Source organism: Lissotriton vulgaris, chromosome 9 (assembly GCF_964263255.1).
Source record: "Lissotriton vulgaris chromosome 9, aLisVul1.2, whole genome shotgun sequence".
Taxonomy (NCBI): Eukaryota; Metazoa; Chordata; class Amphibia; order Caudata; family Salamandridae; genus Lissotriton; species Lissotriton vulgaris.
The window spans coordinates 257045687-257059467 of NC_141697.1; the positions used below are offsets into that span (position 1 = coordinate 257045687).

General features: G+C 45.1%; 1 protein-coding gene across 4 annotated transcripts in view; it reads right to left on the reverse strand.

The window, feature by feature from the left end:
* AREL1 (apoptosis resistant E3 ubiquitin protein ligase 1) overlaps window positions 1-13781 on the reverse strand; it is a 618076-nt gene that overhangs the window by 126954 nt on the left and 477341 nt on the right. For all 4 annotated transcript variants that reach the window (XM_086937491.1, XM_086937493.1, XM_086937492.1 and 1 more), the window contains 2 exons: window positions 4488-4617; window positions 4340-4398 (listed from right to left, as the gene is read on the reverse strand). In XM_086937491.1, the coding sequence (XP_086793617.1) occupies window positions 4340-4398; window positions 4488-4617 (189 nt within the window). The remainder of the gene's footprint in view (window positions 1-4339; window positions 4399-4487; window positions 4618-13781) is intronic.

The window sequence follows — 13781 nt, forward strand, 5'->3', positions numbered from 1 at the left end:
CTGGACCACCTGAAGGCCTTGCAAGGCAGATTCCTTAGCGGAGATCAGCAAAGCATTGCTGAAATCCAAACGGCTTAATACCAATGCATGAACCAGAGTTTTTCGTGTAGATACTGGTAAGAAGAGAAAAACTTTACGTAGGAGGCTAAGGGCGTGAAAGCAAGCTCTTTTTGTTGCAGCTATATGTTCATCCATGTTTAGATCTTTGTCCACTAGCACCCCTAAGTTTTTAACAAGTGTCTTAGGCAGAGGCGCTGGCCCTAGATCATCTGGCCACCAACTAGGGGACCAGCTGGTTATCGCGTCCTTAAAGAGTATTACTTCTGTCTTTCCAGCATTCAACTGCAAGAAGTTGCTGCTCATCCAGGATATTATGGCTCTCAGACCTTCCTTAAACATGTTTTGGATGTCGGTAGTATCATTCTTGTAAGATAGAATAAGTGGTGTATCATCTGCGTAGGAGATCGGGATAAACCAGATCTTCCCGAGCAATGCTGAAAGAGGGGCGATATACACGTTAAACAAGGATGGGCTCAGGCAGGACCCCTATGGTACCCCTTTGGTAACTGGGGTAGTCTTGGAAACAAAAGGTCCAAGATTCACTGTTTGGGTCCTGTCATTCAGCAAGTCCTGGAGCCAGTCCAGAGCAGACTTCTGGATGCCTATAGAGCGCAATCTATCCAGCAGGATTTGATGTGAGATGGTGTCAAAAGCGGCGGACAGGTCAAACAGTATAAGAATCACTGCTTGACCACTATCCGCCAGCATATGGATATCATCTGTTACATTCACCAAGGCTAGTTCAGTACTATGCCAGGGACGAAAACCTGACTGAAATTTGTCCAGGCAGTTGGAGGCTTCTATAAAGGCAGAGAGGTGGGTATTAATATGCCTTTCCAGTAGTTGGCTATACAGGGGGAGCAAAGAGATGGGGCGGTAATTAGACACATCATTTGGAGACAATTTACGTTTTTTCTGATGGGCATAATCTGCGCATCCTTCCATTCTTTGGGGAGACAACCCTGTTTGATGGAACAGTTAAAGATCGAACAAAGAGGCTCTGCCAATTCGGCAGCAAGTTCTTTAGCTACTTTAGTAGGTAATAAATCTTTAGGCGAGCCCAATTTGGCGGAATTTAATAATGATTCAGTGTCCTGAATGGTAAGCAAAGGGAATTCTTTTAGAGTCGGCTGATTTTTAAGATCCGGGGCATAGTCAGTTAACAGATTGTGATTAGTGTTTGTGGAAGAGGCTATTATCTTAGTATAAATGTTCTCAATTTTTTGTGAGAAATGGGTAGCTATATTATCACACAGTAATTGAGTGGGTTCCTCTTCTGAGTTGCAAATTTTAGGATTAATGAGAAAATTCAAAATATGGAAAAGCGTTTTAGAGGTATTCCCTGCTTGCTCAAGTTGAGAAGCTAGATGATTTTTCAGTGCGGATTTTAAGTTTTTGTCATAAATATCTAGGGCCGCTTTATACTGTTCCTTAGCCATGGGATCTTTATTTCGCCGCCATTGCTGTTCTAGACCAATAGGGTCAGGTCACCCAAGTATGAGGCAGATGGGGTTATAGAATTCTTTATGTTGGGCATGGGTTCAGAAGAACGAGGCCTAGAATGCAGAGGCGCCTCCATTGCGTCAGCCTACGGACGGGGAGAAGTGGAATCACGCTTCGAGGACTTGGGTTTTTTATGCCTCTTACCTGTCCTACCCGATGACTTTGCGTGGAACGACAAGGACTTGGGACTCCCGGAGCGGTGCCCGGACTTTCCTTTCAACCGGGACTGTGAACGAGACCTCCTAGGAGTCAAGCGACACAGTGCTGGGGTACAAGTAGCTTTAGGGACAGCTCCCTCAAAGCTTTCTGCAGTTGGAGCACAACTTTGAGTCGTGGTTGAATTCCAGACACCTGAGGCAAACCAGGTGTGGATCCGTCCTCGACATGGAGAGGTGACAGGCACCGCAAGGTTTAAATCCAGAGGTGTTCCTAAACATGATGGAAAAGAAGTCTACACTCCAAAAAAGGGTTCGACAAAATGTCAAAAAAAGCCTGCCAAAAAGTGGCAGAGGGTAGATCTGTTCAGGGATCAGCGCTTGACTGGTGAGGAAAGAAAAGAAGTGACGTCAGTGCACCGAGGTGATGCCTATATAGGCGACATGGATGTCACTACGGTGCAGATGAAACGGACAACGCCACGTGGAGCTGACCGACGCCACCTACCGGCGTGCAGGGGTATTTTTGCTCAAAGAAAAATCTTCAAGATCCAGTGTCATGCCTGGGAAATTCAAGGGTAAGGAATCTGCGGCTAGATGTCTCTATCACATAGGGTATTCTAATCCCAGATCTACAACTTCTCTCTGCCCCCAGCCCCAATATGTAGATTTGCAGGTAAGTGGCAAAATCAGGGCACTGCTAGAACACAAACCCTGGTATAATGAGGTCTAGCATAATCAAAGAGACTGTAATCAGAGCTCTGATATAATGATATAATACAAACGTTGCCATAATTTGTCACTCAGTGCATGGCACCAAAGGGTCAATTGTATTTTTATACAGGACAAGTAGATTTTTGAAGCATCCCATCCCATGAACAGATAGATAGTTTATCAAATTCCAAATCCCTGTGATACTGCTGTTTCTTTAAGCTGCTTTTGGCATCCGACCATGTATGAAATGGGTTTCATGGGCAATAGCCTTCCCTGGCTCTCATCATACCTTTCCAGCCAAAATCAGTTTGTTGGTTCTTGGGCATCTCCAGGTCACAAAGATCTGTATCACATGTGCCGTCCCCCATGATTTACCAATATCCCCATGATCTACAACTGTACTTGAAAGTCTCCTCTGCTTCATAAATCCAACGCCTCATATACTGCTTGCCCATCCATCCATACCTGAATGACCAGCGACCACTTGACGCTCAACCCAACCAATATAAAAGTCTTTTTATTTGCCAAGAACAATAAATAAAAAACAGTAAAAACCTGGCTGAATAACATGAACTTTCATTGTTTTGAACACCAACTTTCACCGACTGCCAAGTCACTTGGATTACTACAGGACATCAACTTCACCCTCGAGGAACACATTGGCAAAAAAGAACAACCTGGTTCCAGCTGTTTCTTCTAAAAAAAAAAAGAAAAAAATCAAACTGTTTCATCTAGAAAGGGACATCAGAACTGCTGCTCAAACCCTTGTATTCTTGCATCCAATGCTCTGCTTCACAGGATCCCAGACTCCACTATGGCATCCTTAAGGACACGCTACACACCACAGCATGTCCTAATAAGGACATGAAGAAATATGATCACTCTACAACCGTTTGATGCAACACTACTGGCTTCCTTTGCCAGCTAGCATCACATTCTAAAGCAGCTGCATCATTTACAAAGCCATTATAACCAGTACGCTTATCTTGCAATTAAACTCACCATCCCTAGTGGTTCCTGGCAAACAAGCAGTCAGGACATCATCAGACTGCAGACTAAGAAGTGTAAATAAGAAAAAACAAGACAGCAGGCCTTTTCTAACTATGCACCCAGGGTCTGGAACAACATCCTCGTATCCATCAGGACTGCCTCAACGCTATTCCAATTTAGGAATGAGTTGAAGACTCACCTCTTAAAAGAACACGACATCACATTACATTAACTGTCCACAAACCAGCTTCCTCTCCTGTTACTCTTTAACTTTAAACTTCTCTTAGACTATATACTGCGTTCCTTTGTCTCTTAGCTAGGTTCACAATACAGAAATATTATATACATGCATACGTGCTGATACTTTTTATTTATTGTTTGTCATGCTTGCATCTTCACCGATCTAGAGGCAAATGGTATATATTGATAAAAGACAGTGGTGCAGTGTACCATGAATGCGGACTCTAAGGCGAGGAATTGAAATCTAACACCTGAAGTAACCATAATCCTAAAGCTGGGCATCTTTGGCATATATTAATAGTACAGAGGCATGTGACTAATACATAGTTAGAGAAAAGAGACGACATACAGAATATGTTCCAGGGTGTGCAAATCAGAATTTGGACCTCTGTAAAGTATCCAAATGTGCACAGATCGGAATTTCAGCCTATTTGCCAAAAGATTCTCACCCGCTGTAAATTGTGGCCAAATAGCCTGGGCTACACAGTTCGTGAATTGGCAAAGAGCGCATATAAAATAAGTGCATGAGCAAATAGCAGACAAATGACGAATCCCGCAGCCAGAGCCACAAGTTTGCCCACAAAGTGGATTTAGTCCCATAGTTGTAATTAGGGCCTTAGTCTTATACATCATACCAAAATAAAAAGGGTAAGGTTTTTAAAACACGCAAAACCTACCTCTAGCTCATTTTCATCAAAGATTGCAAGCAGATTTTCAGGAACCAATTCATTTAGACCTGCCCAAAACATACAGAATATAGTGTATAAATAGTGCTCTAGAATTCCTGAAAACAAAAGAATAACATCACAAAGAGACTGAGTTTACCTTTCAGAAAATGCTCGACTTCTTCTCTAACCTGAGTGGCTAGCCTGTACTGGGCCAGCAGATTTAGGTAGAAGATCTTGTTACCATTGGTCACTTGGATCTGAGCACCATTGGATATCAGCTCTATCACCTTGGTGAGGGAAGACAGCAATGTAAACAGAAGGAAGAAATGGGTTTAATATAAAATGAGGCCACTGAGGAACAAAGAATGAGATTAAAAAACAGACAACAGGGATAGAGGGCATAGATTTACCACTAGATTTCCACTGTCTTACCTTCACTGGCAATGGCAAAAGTAAGGGGAACAGCTTCCAACAAAGTCCTAACACCAACTTTCCTATTGGTCACAAGTCTCTCACTGCACATATTTGAGCAACATCTCAGTCTTCAAGCTACACTTAGAAGTTATAAGTCATCTTAAGTGTCCTTCAATTAAAACTCCAAGCATCATTTCCATTTAAAAAAATGTCCATTAAAATCAACATCACACTCAACACAAACAAGGTGTATGTGAGAAGTTGGCCTGATATTCAGTGTTCACTATTCTAGTGATCACTATGTATCAGTCCAAACAACCCTTATGGTGATTGGTTGTAAGTCAACCGATAGACCAGCTATCCTAGTAGCATGGACAAGAGCAGTCTTCGGGCTAAATTCTAGAGGGCGTGTTAAGCCAGCTGTTATACCATCACATATACCCCTTGAACACCAAGTGAAAGGACACCACACAAGTGTTATGAAAATAAACAGTGTATTTATTTAGATCACAACAGCCCTGTACTCTTTATGAGGACAGGGTACTAAGCACACAACAAAACTCTTACGAAAATACTTTAAGTTGCACAATTTACACAAATGCCCGAGGGGCACGAAAAACCATATACTACAAAAGTGGAATGCGAAATTACTAGCAGGTAAGTACTGGACTAATAGGCTTTGGAATCGCTAGGACTTGACTACTGAACCTTCCGATTACTAGCAGGAGGCCTAGGGGACTCGGGTGCAGAGTGTGCACTCTCACGCGGGATGCGGGACAAAGTCTGTGGGAGCTAGTAAAAGCAAAGTTAGTGTTCTCGGGCGAACCCGATAAGGTAGGTCGAAAACGACAGTGGATCTGGACCCTTGGATAGTGAGGCTATGCTGGGGCACCGAAATGCCGAAGTTACCTAGCCCAGGGGCTGCGGCTGCATAGGTCTGAAAAGACGTCGGGAATCCTCGTTGACGAACCAGGAGCCTGAAGAAAGAGTTGCTGGCAGGCGACCAGTGAAGATTGTTCGAAGTGATCCAAGCCTGGATCGAAGATGGATGACACCTGAAAGCAGAGGGGACCAAGTTCTTGACCACTAGCCAGTGATCAGATGGCACCAGGAGGGCACCGGATGGTAGTCACCTCGACCAGGTGAGTGGGCGACGCTGGGCTCTGCAGTCTCACGGACCAGGAGGCGTTGTCGGCGACCAGGATGGAGGTGCGAGCTGTCCCACGTTGGTTGATGCTGTCGACGTCGCTGGACCCAGGATTGGGGCAACAAGTCTTGGCAAATTCAAGTCCACGCGGTGGACCTCAAATGGCGTCTGGAGTGGACCAGGAGGGTCCGGAGTGCTCCTCTTTTGGAAGGGAGCAAGGGCCAGTCTGGAGCAACCAGACTAGCAGTGTTGTCGTCGTTGATAGTCGTCGGGAAGGCCACAAGCCAGCGGGCTAGTAGCCAGACAACGCAGTGAGCAGCAAAAAGCAGAAGGGCCCCACGCAGATCTGGTGGATGCTGGAGGGCTGGACTTCGGTGCTGGAGCTGCTCAGGGTCGGGGCTTCTCGGACCCCAAAGCACTCACCAGAGGATCCCTCGGCGGTCGTGTCAAGTCAAGTCAATAAATTTATATATAAACAAACAAAATTGGTAACATGGACTAAGGGCGCACAGCTATGAGTATGGCTAATTATACAGTTTCAAGTTGTTTTAAGCGACTGCTACTAGGCTGGAAAGGAAGGTTACCAGACTTCCTTAATTATCCCGGACTAGTCCAAGATGTAAATTGAATCTGTATTCCTGCCGAGCAATCTAACTCCAAGTTATATTCAAATACAAGAGATGTGTTCTTAGTCAAAATTAAATAACACGTATAGGAGCAAAAGTCCAAAATCACATCAAATAGACATTCAGACACCCGAATCTTGAAGTACGTCAGTCCGTGTTTAGATGCCAAATTTCAAGGGTCAATCCTGATTCTCAAGTCTTTTATTCAATCAAAAGTATATTCTCAATTTGAATATCAAAGTTCATTCCAAAATCAGATTCCAAGTTTGACAAAAAAACGTCCACTGCAGCCAACACGTGTTTCGTTGGGCATTTATCTCATGCCAACCAACTTCCTCAGGGCTGCAAGCCAAATTAATACAAAATATAAGCTCATGTGATGACATGTCTCAATAATAATAACAGTCCACTAATTAATAAAGAGTTGAGTTATACTACATAAAACACCACCTAGGTGAATAGAAAGACACAGTACCCTCGTTTTTAGTGACAGTTCGTAACCATAATCACTGCATGTGGATCCCGGTGTCAAATTATACACAACAACAAAGCATTCTGGTATATCGCCAAATTCGTGTTAGGATTTTTTACCTAAGTAGTAAACGAGTATTCTTCAGTCTCAGATTTTTTTCTCAGTATGCTTTTGTCCAAAGAGTACCTGGAATAACACAGGGAGGCTTTTAGCTCTGTCACCACTAGAATTCGATATTTATTTAAACGCTATCCTAATGATAATCTAAAGTCTGTAACCGAGTCCAAATTATTTCCACTGTCAGCATACATATAATGCCTTCCAATATATAGATCGCTTTAAAAATCGTTGAGAAGTGTAACATTTCTCCGTATTCATTCATTACTTAGCCCCTTAAGTGCTGCCTCGGGGCGTTGGCCGACGGCAGCACTACCTCCCCAGTGCTGCGCACGACCATTGGACGTCCATTCAGCACTAGTTCCAATGGACAGCGCAGCACTGGGGAGGGATGTTTACGAGCATCTATGAGGTTAAGGAAGTATACCCTAGCAAAACTTAATAATAGCCCAATATTAGTACCTTTCGACTTCTTCACTCCCACGTAATATATTATGCAAGATGATGAATAAGTACCTCAACGGATTTTTCAGAAAAATATAACAAAGAATTCTCAGATTCCAAATCCAACTGACTTAAATATATTAAGACAAGTACCAATAGCTAGTAAAAATTTCCTTACCAATATCTTTGGTATATTAGCCTCTAACGGTCTCCTTTCGCAATATCACTTCCCCTTCAAAAATCGGATTCTGGGTCTACAGAGGAAAACCACAATATCAGAGGCCTTCCAAAGTACGTGTTTAAGAAAAGGGGGTCGCGTAAATGACGGGGCAATTTCTTACCTATATCCCAGTAAAACGGCGCGGTGTATATCTCCACCATGGATTATCGGCGTGCGTCGTGGCCGCCATATTGCTTAAGTACCGGTCTGAAAGTACTTCCGCTTCATGTAAAGGTGGCGAGTTAATTCTCCGCCATCTTAACGTGGAGAGTGAATCCATATGGAGGAACCAAATTTGACCTCCGAGAGTGATTATTCTGTGTCAGTAAAGTAACACAACTATATAAATAATTCATAATCGTGATATTACTTGTCTCTATTCTTTATAGTCAAATGATCGTGATAGAATAAATGATCAACAGAACGTGTTAATGAGGTGCGTGTTTCTGACAAGACAGGGCTATATTAATCAAGGTGGGGTTTTAGTTCACCGCCATCTTAACATGGAGAATAGATCCATACGGAGGAGCCCGTTGTGCCTCCAAAATAAATAGTCTGAATAGTATAATCAGCTAGGGGTAGCATAACAGTATATTCAATGAAATATTTGTAGTCTTAATTATTTATAAAAAAAGGAGGATCGTAAGATAAAGTTGATCAACATGAATTGTTCAAAAGGTTCGTATTTTCAGACAAAACACGCATATATTCGGTAAAATTCTGAATAAAGGCGGAACCACATCGGTTCATGAAGTAACTACATATATTCAAATAAAGCATTTACATATAGGTATTCCTATTCCCAACTAATCGGATTTTGATATAATGAAGACCAAGTAATTTCTCTAATTTGAGACTTCTCCCATGTACCGCCAACTATATGAATTCCCAGTAAACAATGTAAATTAATATGGGTAAGTAAATTCTCCATGTTGGTTCAATTATTAAGTGGTGACAAAGCGTTCAGCGTCCCGTGTCTTTCCAATAACAATCATTATAGTTGGAATTTTATCAAAGCTATAGGAGATAAAGGTATTAATCTTTATAATAAAGAGAAGAGAGTGGCGGCATTTACATTTGAAGGACCCAAGTATCATATGAAATTCATTGGTCACAGTTTTACAAATAGTTCAAAAAGGAGCCAAATCAAATACAGTTACATTCATTTGGTTAAGCGACATAACTAGTCTCCCAGAAAATACTGTAATTCAGTATCCAAATTAAGCCCATCTTCCACAGCCCGAAGTAGCATAATCCAACGTGCCTCTCTGCGTCTGAGTTTCAATACTCTATCTCCTCCACGTCTGTCTATAGTCACTTGTTCAATACCATGGTAATAGAATTTGTGCTGTTCAGTGTCATTTCTATTCTGAATAGAATGTGAGGCTATGGGGTACCTTGTGTCCCCATTTTTAAGTGCCCGATAATGTTTAAAGCCTCCCTGTGTTATTCCAGGTACTCTTTGGACAAAAGCATACTGAGAAAAAAATCTGAGACTGAAGAATACTCGTTTACTACTTAGGTAAAAAATCCTAACACGAATTTGGCGATATACCAGAATGCTTTGTTGTTGTGTATAATTTGACACCGGGATCCACATGCAGTGATTATGGTTACGAACTGTCACTAAAAACTAGGGTACTGTGTCTTTCTATTCACCTAGGTGGTGTTTTATGTAGTATAACAACTCTTTATTAATTAGTGGACTGTTATTATTATTGAGACATGTCATCACATGAGCTTATATTTTGTATTAATTTGGCTTGCAGCCCTGAGGAAGTTGGTTGGCATGAGATAAATGCCCAACGAAACACGTGTTGGCTGCAGTGGTCGTTTTTTTGTCAAACTTGGAATCTGATTTTGGAATGAACTTTGATATTCAAATTGAGAATATACTTTTGATTGAATAAAAGACTTGAGAATCAGGATTGACCCTTGAAATTTGGCATCTAAACACGGACTGACGTACTTCAAGATTCGGGTGTCTGAATGCCTATTTGATGTGATTTTGGACTTTTGCTCCTATACGTGTTATTTAATTTTGACTAAGAACACATCTCTTGTATTTGAATATAACTTGGAGTTAGATTGCTCGGCAGGAATACAGATTCAATAAATTTATATAGCGCGCTACATACCCAGAGGGTCTCAAGGCGCTTGAAGAAGGGTGGGGAATTATTTGTTAAATATCCACGTTTTAAGTTGCTTTCTGAATGCTAGGTGGTTCTGATTAAGGCGAAGGTGAGTGGGAAGTGAGTTCCAGGTTTTAGCTGCCAGGTAGGAGAAGGATCTACCTCCCATGGTGGTTTTGTTGATGCGAGGTACAGTGGCAAGGGCTTGGTTGGAGGATCGTAGCTGGCGGGAGGGGGTGTAGAAGGACAGTCGTGTGTTAAGGCATTCGGGTCAGATTTCGTAGAGTGCCTTGTGTGCGTGGGTTAGGAGCCGGAAAGTAATCCTCTTATTGACGGGGAGCCAGTGGAGGTTTTTCAGGTGACCAGAGATGTGTTCTCTACGCGGGATGTCTAATATGAGCCTGGCTGAAGCGTTCTGGATGCGTTGGAGTTTTTTCTGGAGTTTTGCGGTGGTACCGGCGTAGAGGGTGTTTCCGTAGTCCAGTCGGCTCGTGACCAGAGCATGGGTGACTGTTTTTCTAGTTTCGGTGGGGATCCAGCGAAATGTTTTTTTGAGCATGCGAAGAATGTTGAAGCAAGATGAAGAAACGGCGTTGACTTGTCTGTTCATCGAGAGTGAGGAATCCAGGATGACGCCCAGGTTCCGTGCGTGGTCCGTCGGGATGGGTGCTTTTCCAAGGGCCTCTGGCCACCAAGAGTCATCCCAGGCGGAGGGGGAGGTGCCTAGGATGAGGACTTCTGTTTTGTCTGAGTTCAGTTTCAGACGGCTGAGCTTCATCCATTCGGCTACTTCTTTCATTCCTTCATGCAGGTTGGTTTTGGCGGTGTTAGGGTCTCTGGTGAGTGATAGGATCAGTTGAGTGTCATCGGCGTAGGAGATGATGTTGAGGTTGTGTTGGCGTGCGATGACCGCGAGGGGGCTCATGTATACGTTGAAGAGGGTGGGGCTGAGTGAAGATCCTTGTGGTACGCCGCAGATGACTTCAGTGGCCTCTGACTTGAATGGTGGAAGGCGGACTCTCTGGGTTCTTCCGGTGAGGAACGAGGTGATCCATTCCAGTGCTTTTCCTTGGATTCCGACGTTTCTGAGGCGTTGTAAAAGGGTGCTATGACAGACCGTGTCGAAGGCTGCGGAGAGGTCGAGGAGGATGAGGGCGACTGTGTCTCCATTGTCCAGTAGAGTTCGAATGTCGTCTGTTGCTGCGATGAGGGCGGTTTCGGTGCTGTGCTTGGCTCGGAAGCCGGATTGTGAGGAGTCGAGGGATTTGTTGGTTTCGAGGAATGCGGCGAGCTGATTGTTGACCGCTTTCTCGATGACTTTGGCCGGGAATGGAAGGAGTGAGAAAGGGCGGTAGTTTTTGAGTTCGGTGGGGTCAGCTGTGGGTTTCTTAAGGAGGGCGCTGAGTTCGGCATGTTTGCAGCTTTCCGGGAAGGTTGCGGAGTTGAGGGAGCAGTTGATGACGTCTCGGAGGTGCGGTGCTATAATGGAGTCTGCTTTGTTAAAGATGTGGTGAGGGCAAGGGTCAGTGGGGGATAATGAGTGGATAGAGTTCATCAGACGGATGGTATCCTCAGTGGAGATTGGCTTCCAGTCATTGAGGATGTTCAGGGGGGGTGGGGGTCCTGTAGGGGGTTGGGTGGGTTGGTCTTCGGGTCGGTTGTCGAAGCTGTTGTGGATGTCTGCAATTTTGTTGTGGAAGAAAGAGGCTAGGGATAGAAGTCGTGCAGTTCTGATGATGGCCGGTCCCTCGAGGTCTCGTCGCACCTACGGTTCTCAGCTTAGCTGTAGAGGTAGGTAGAGGTCAGAGGTGCCAGGGAAGCCGGGTCTCGTCGAGCTGGTCAGTTGGATTCCGGAGGAAGGACGTGCAGCAAACCGCAGAGTTCTTAGATGGTGCCTGCGGATGCAGGGTGACTACTCCTTAGTCACAAGGGAGAAATCTTGAGAAGAGTCGAGAGTTCCTTTCGTGGAAAGTAGTTTCTTGATTCAAAGATGATCTAATTTGGAAGGGTCCCCGCTCCTGCCTTTATCCTAAAGAAAGGGGTGGGTACGCGACTAGGTCCTGCCCTAGGGGTGGGACCAGGAAGGGGGGTGGTTACACCCCTCTCCCATGCCGGACTTTCCCCAGGCCAGGGGCTGGTGTGCCCCTGGAACTGGTTCTAGCCGGCAGATGCGTAGTGAGCACCGGGGTGCCACTTGCAGTCACCTTCCTGTAAAGCCCTGCCTACCCAGGATACACAAAACCCTGTCTGGGATGGTGCTTGCACCGCCCCTGACAGGAAACCCTTTGTCCAAGCTCCCCTCGCTGGAAGGACTCCCAGCTGCAGGGGGTCAGACTCGTGTCTGTGATGGCAGCATCCATTTTGTGATGCTGAGGCTTGAGTTAACTTTAACCGGGGTTCACAGTTACATACATGTCGTGTCCCTCTAGAAGGGTGGAATGCTAACCCCGTCGCCAGAATTGGCGAGGGGTTAGTATTCCAATTCGTATGACACCTTACTCGACATGTTTTGATAAAGCGATACCAAAGATAGCATTTAACCGCGAGGATTATAATGCACTTAAGAGTATATGGTATGCGTTATCATGGAACAGCTATTAGGACTTGGTTCCGCAAGCTGCAAACGGGCTCAGCTCATGCCAGAGCACCATCTCACACGATTCCAAGCACTCTGCCTTCAGGATTGTCAAGGCCTGCCATAGGAGTGACTGATAGGAATCTGTGTGTCCATTTTTAGGGTTAGATATAGGTATACTATATCTACAGCAAAGGGTGATTACACCACCTTGCCCCAGCTGTCGTGCAGCCAGTTGTGTCAGATTTAGATGGCCATCCAGGCATAATACATGCTTCAGACCCTGGTAGGCCCTGGGTACACCTATGCCCTGAGTTACAGGGTCTGATAAGGTGGCCCAGTACCAATTGGAAATGTACCTAAGGCACATGGAATCCATTTTAGCGAGAGAGCAGTAGGCCTGGGGTCCTGATTGGCAGGGTCCCAGGCCAACTAAGTCGGAAAACCAGCAAAACACCAGGAAAAAAGTTGGGGGCAACCATAGTCAGGTATCCACCTTCCTACACAACCCCCCCCCCCCCCCCCCAAACGAAAGGAGATAAGGCTATCCTTGACCAGGTAAGCCTATATTGCCTGAGTGGCCATATGAGGTGGTACATGCACTGGCATGGTTACCCCCTGTATCATGGTCCACTAAGCAACCCCTCACCCTAAGGGTATCTGAGGGTCTCCACCATAGGGAATCACTACCTGTGGTGTGCTTTGGCAAAGTAAAAGGCTGGTGTGGGAATGGAGTACTGAAGTGAGACTCCACTACTGTTGGGCTCAACTTCCTCCAATCACTATCCACCATATGTGCCTTTCTTTCCAGTACTAAGTTGCTACGAGCTCTCAGGGTCAACCTCTGGCTACCTAAAGCTGGAGGCTGAGTCCCTCTGTTTGGCTTACTGGAGGGACAGGTCAGGTTTGGGGTTTTTAGGCCCCAGGTTTGGCTGTGCCCAGCAGTGTCCAGCTGTGGGAGTTCCCTAACTACGTTTAAGGGGGATTCCTGAGGAGTTTGTTTTATTTTCACTTGGCTAGGACTACTAGCTTCAGTGATCCTAATCTGCTGATTGGGGATTTTTGGACAGGGGGCCCTTTGGGGTCCACCACTGGCCTCCCTGACCTTTACAGCCCTGGGCTGATGGAGGCAGGGTTGAGAGGTGCAGGCTACCTGCTCCAGACTGGGTCCCACCTGGGAAGGGTCCACTGTCATCAGGGGCTCTGCCAGGCTAGGCCTGACTACCTCTGGGGCAGTTCCTTCACCAGGGGTAGAGTCAGTTCCCTGAGGAGGCTGGCTCTCACCTAGTGTCTGGGAGGGGGAA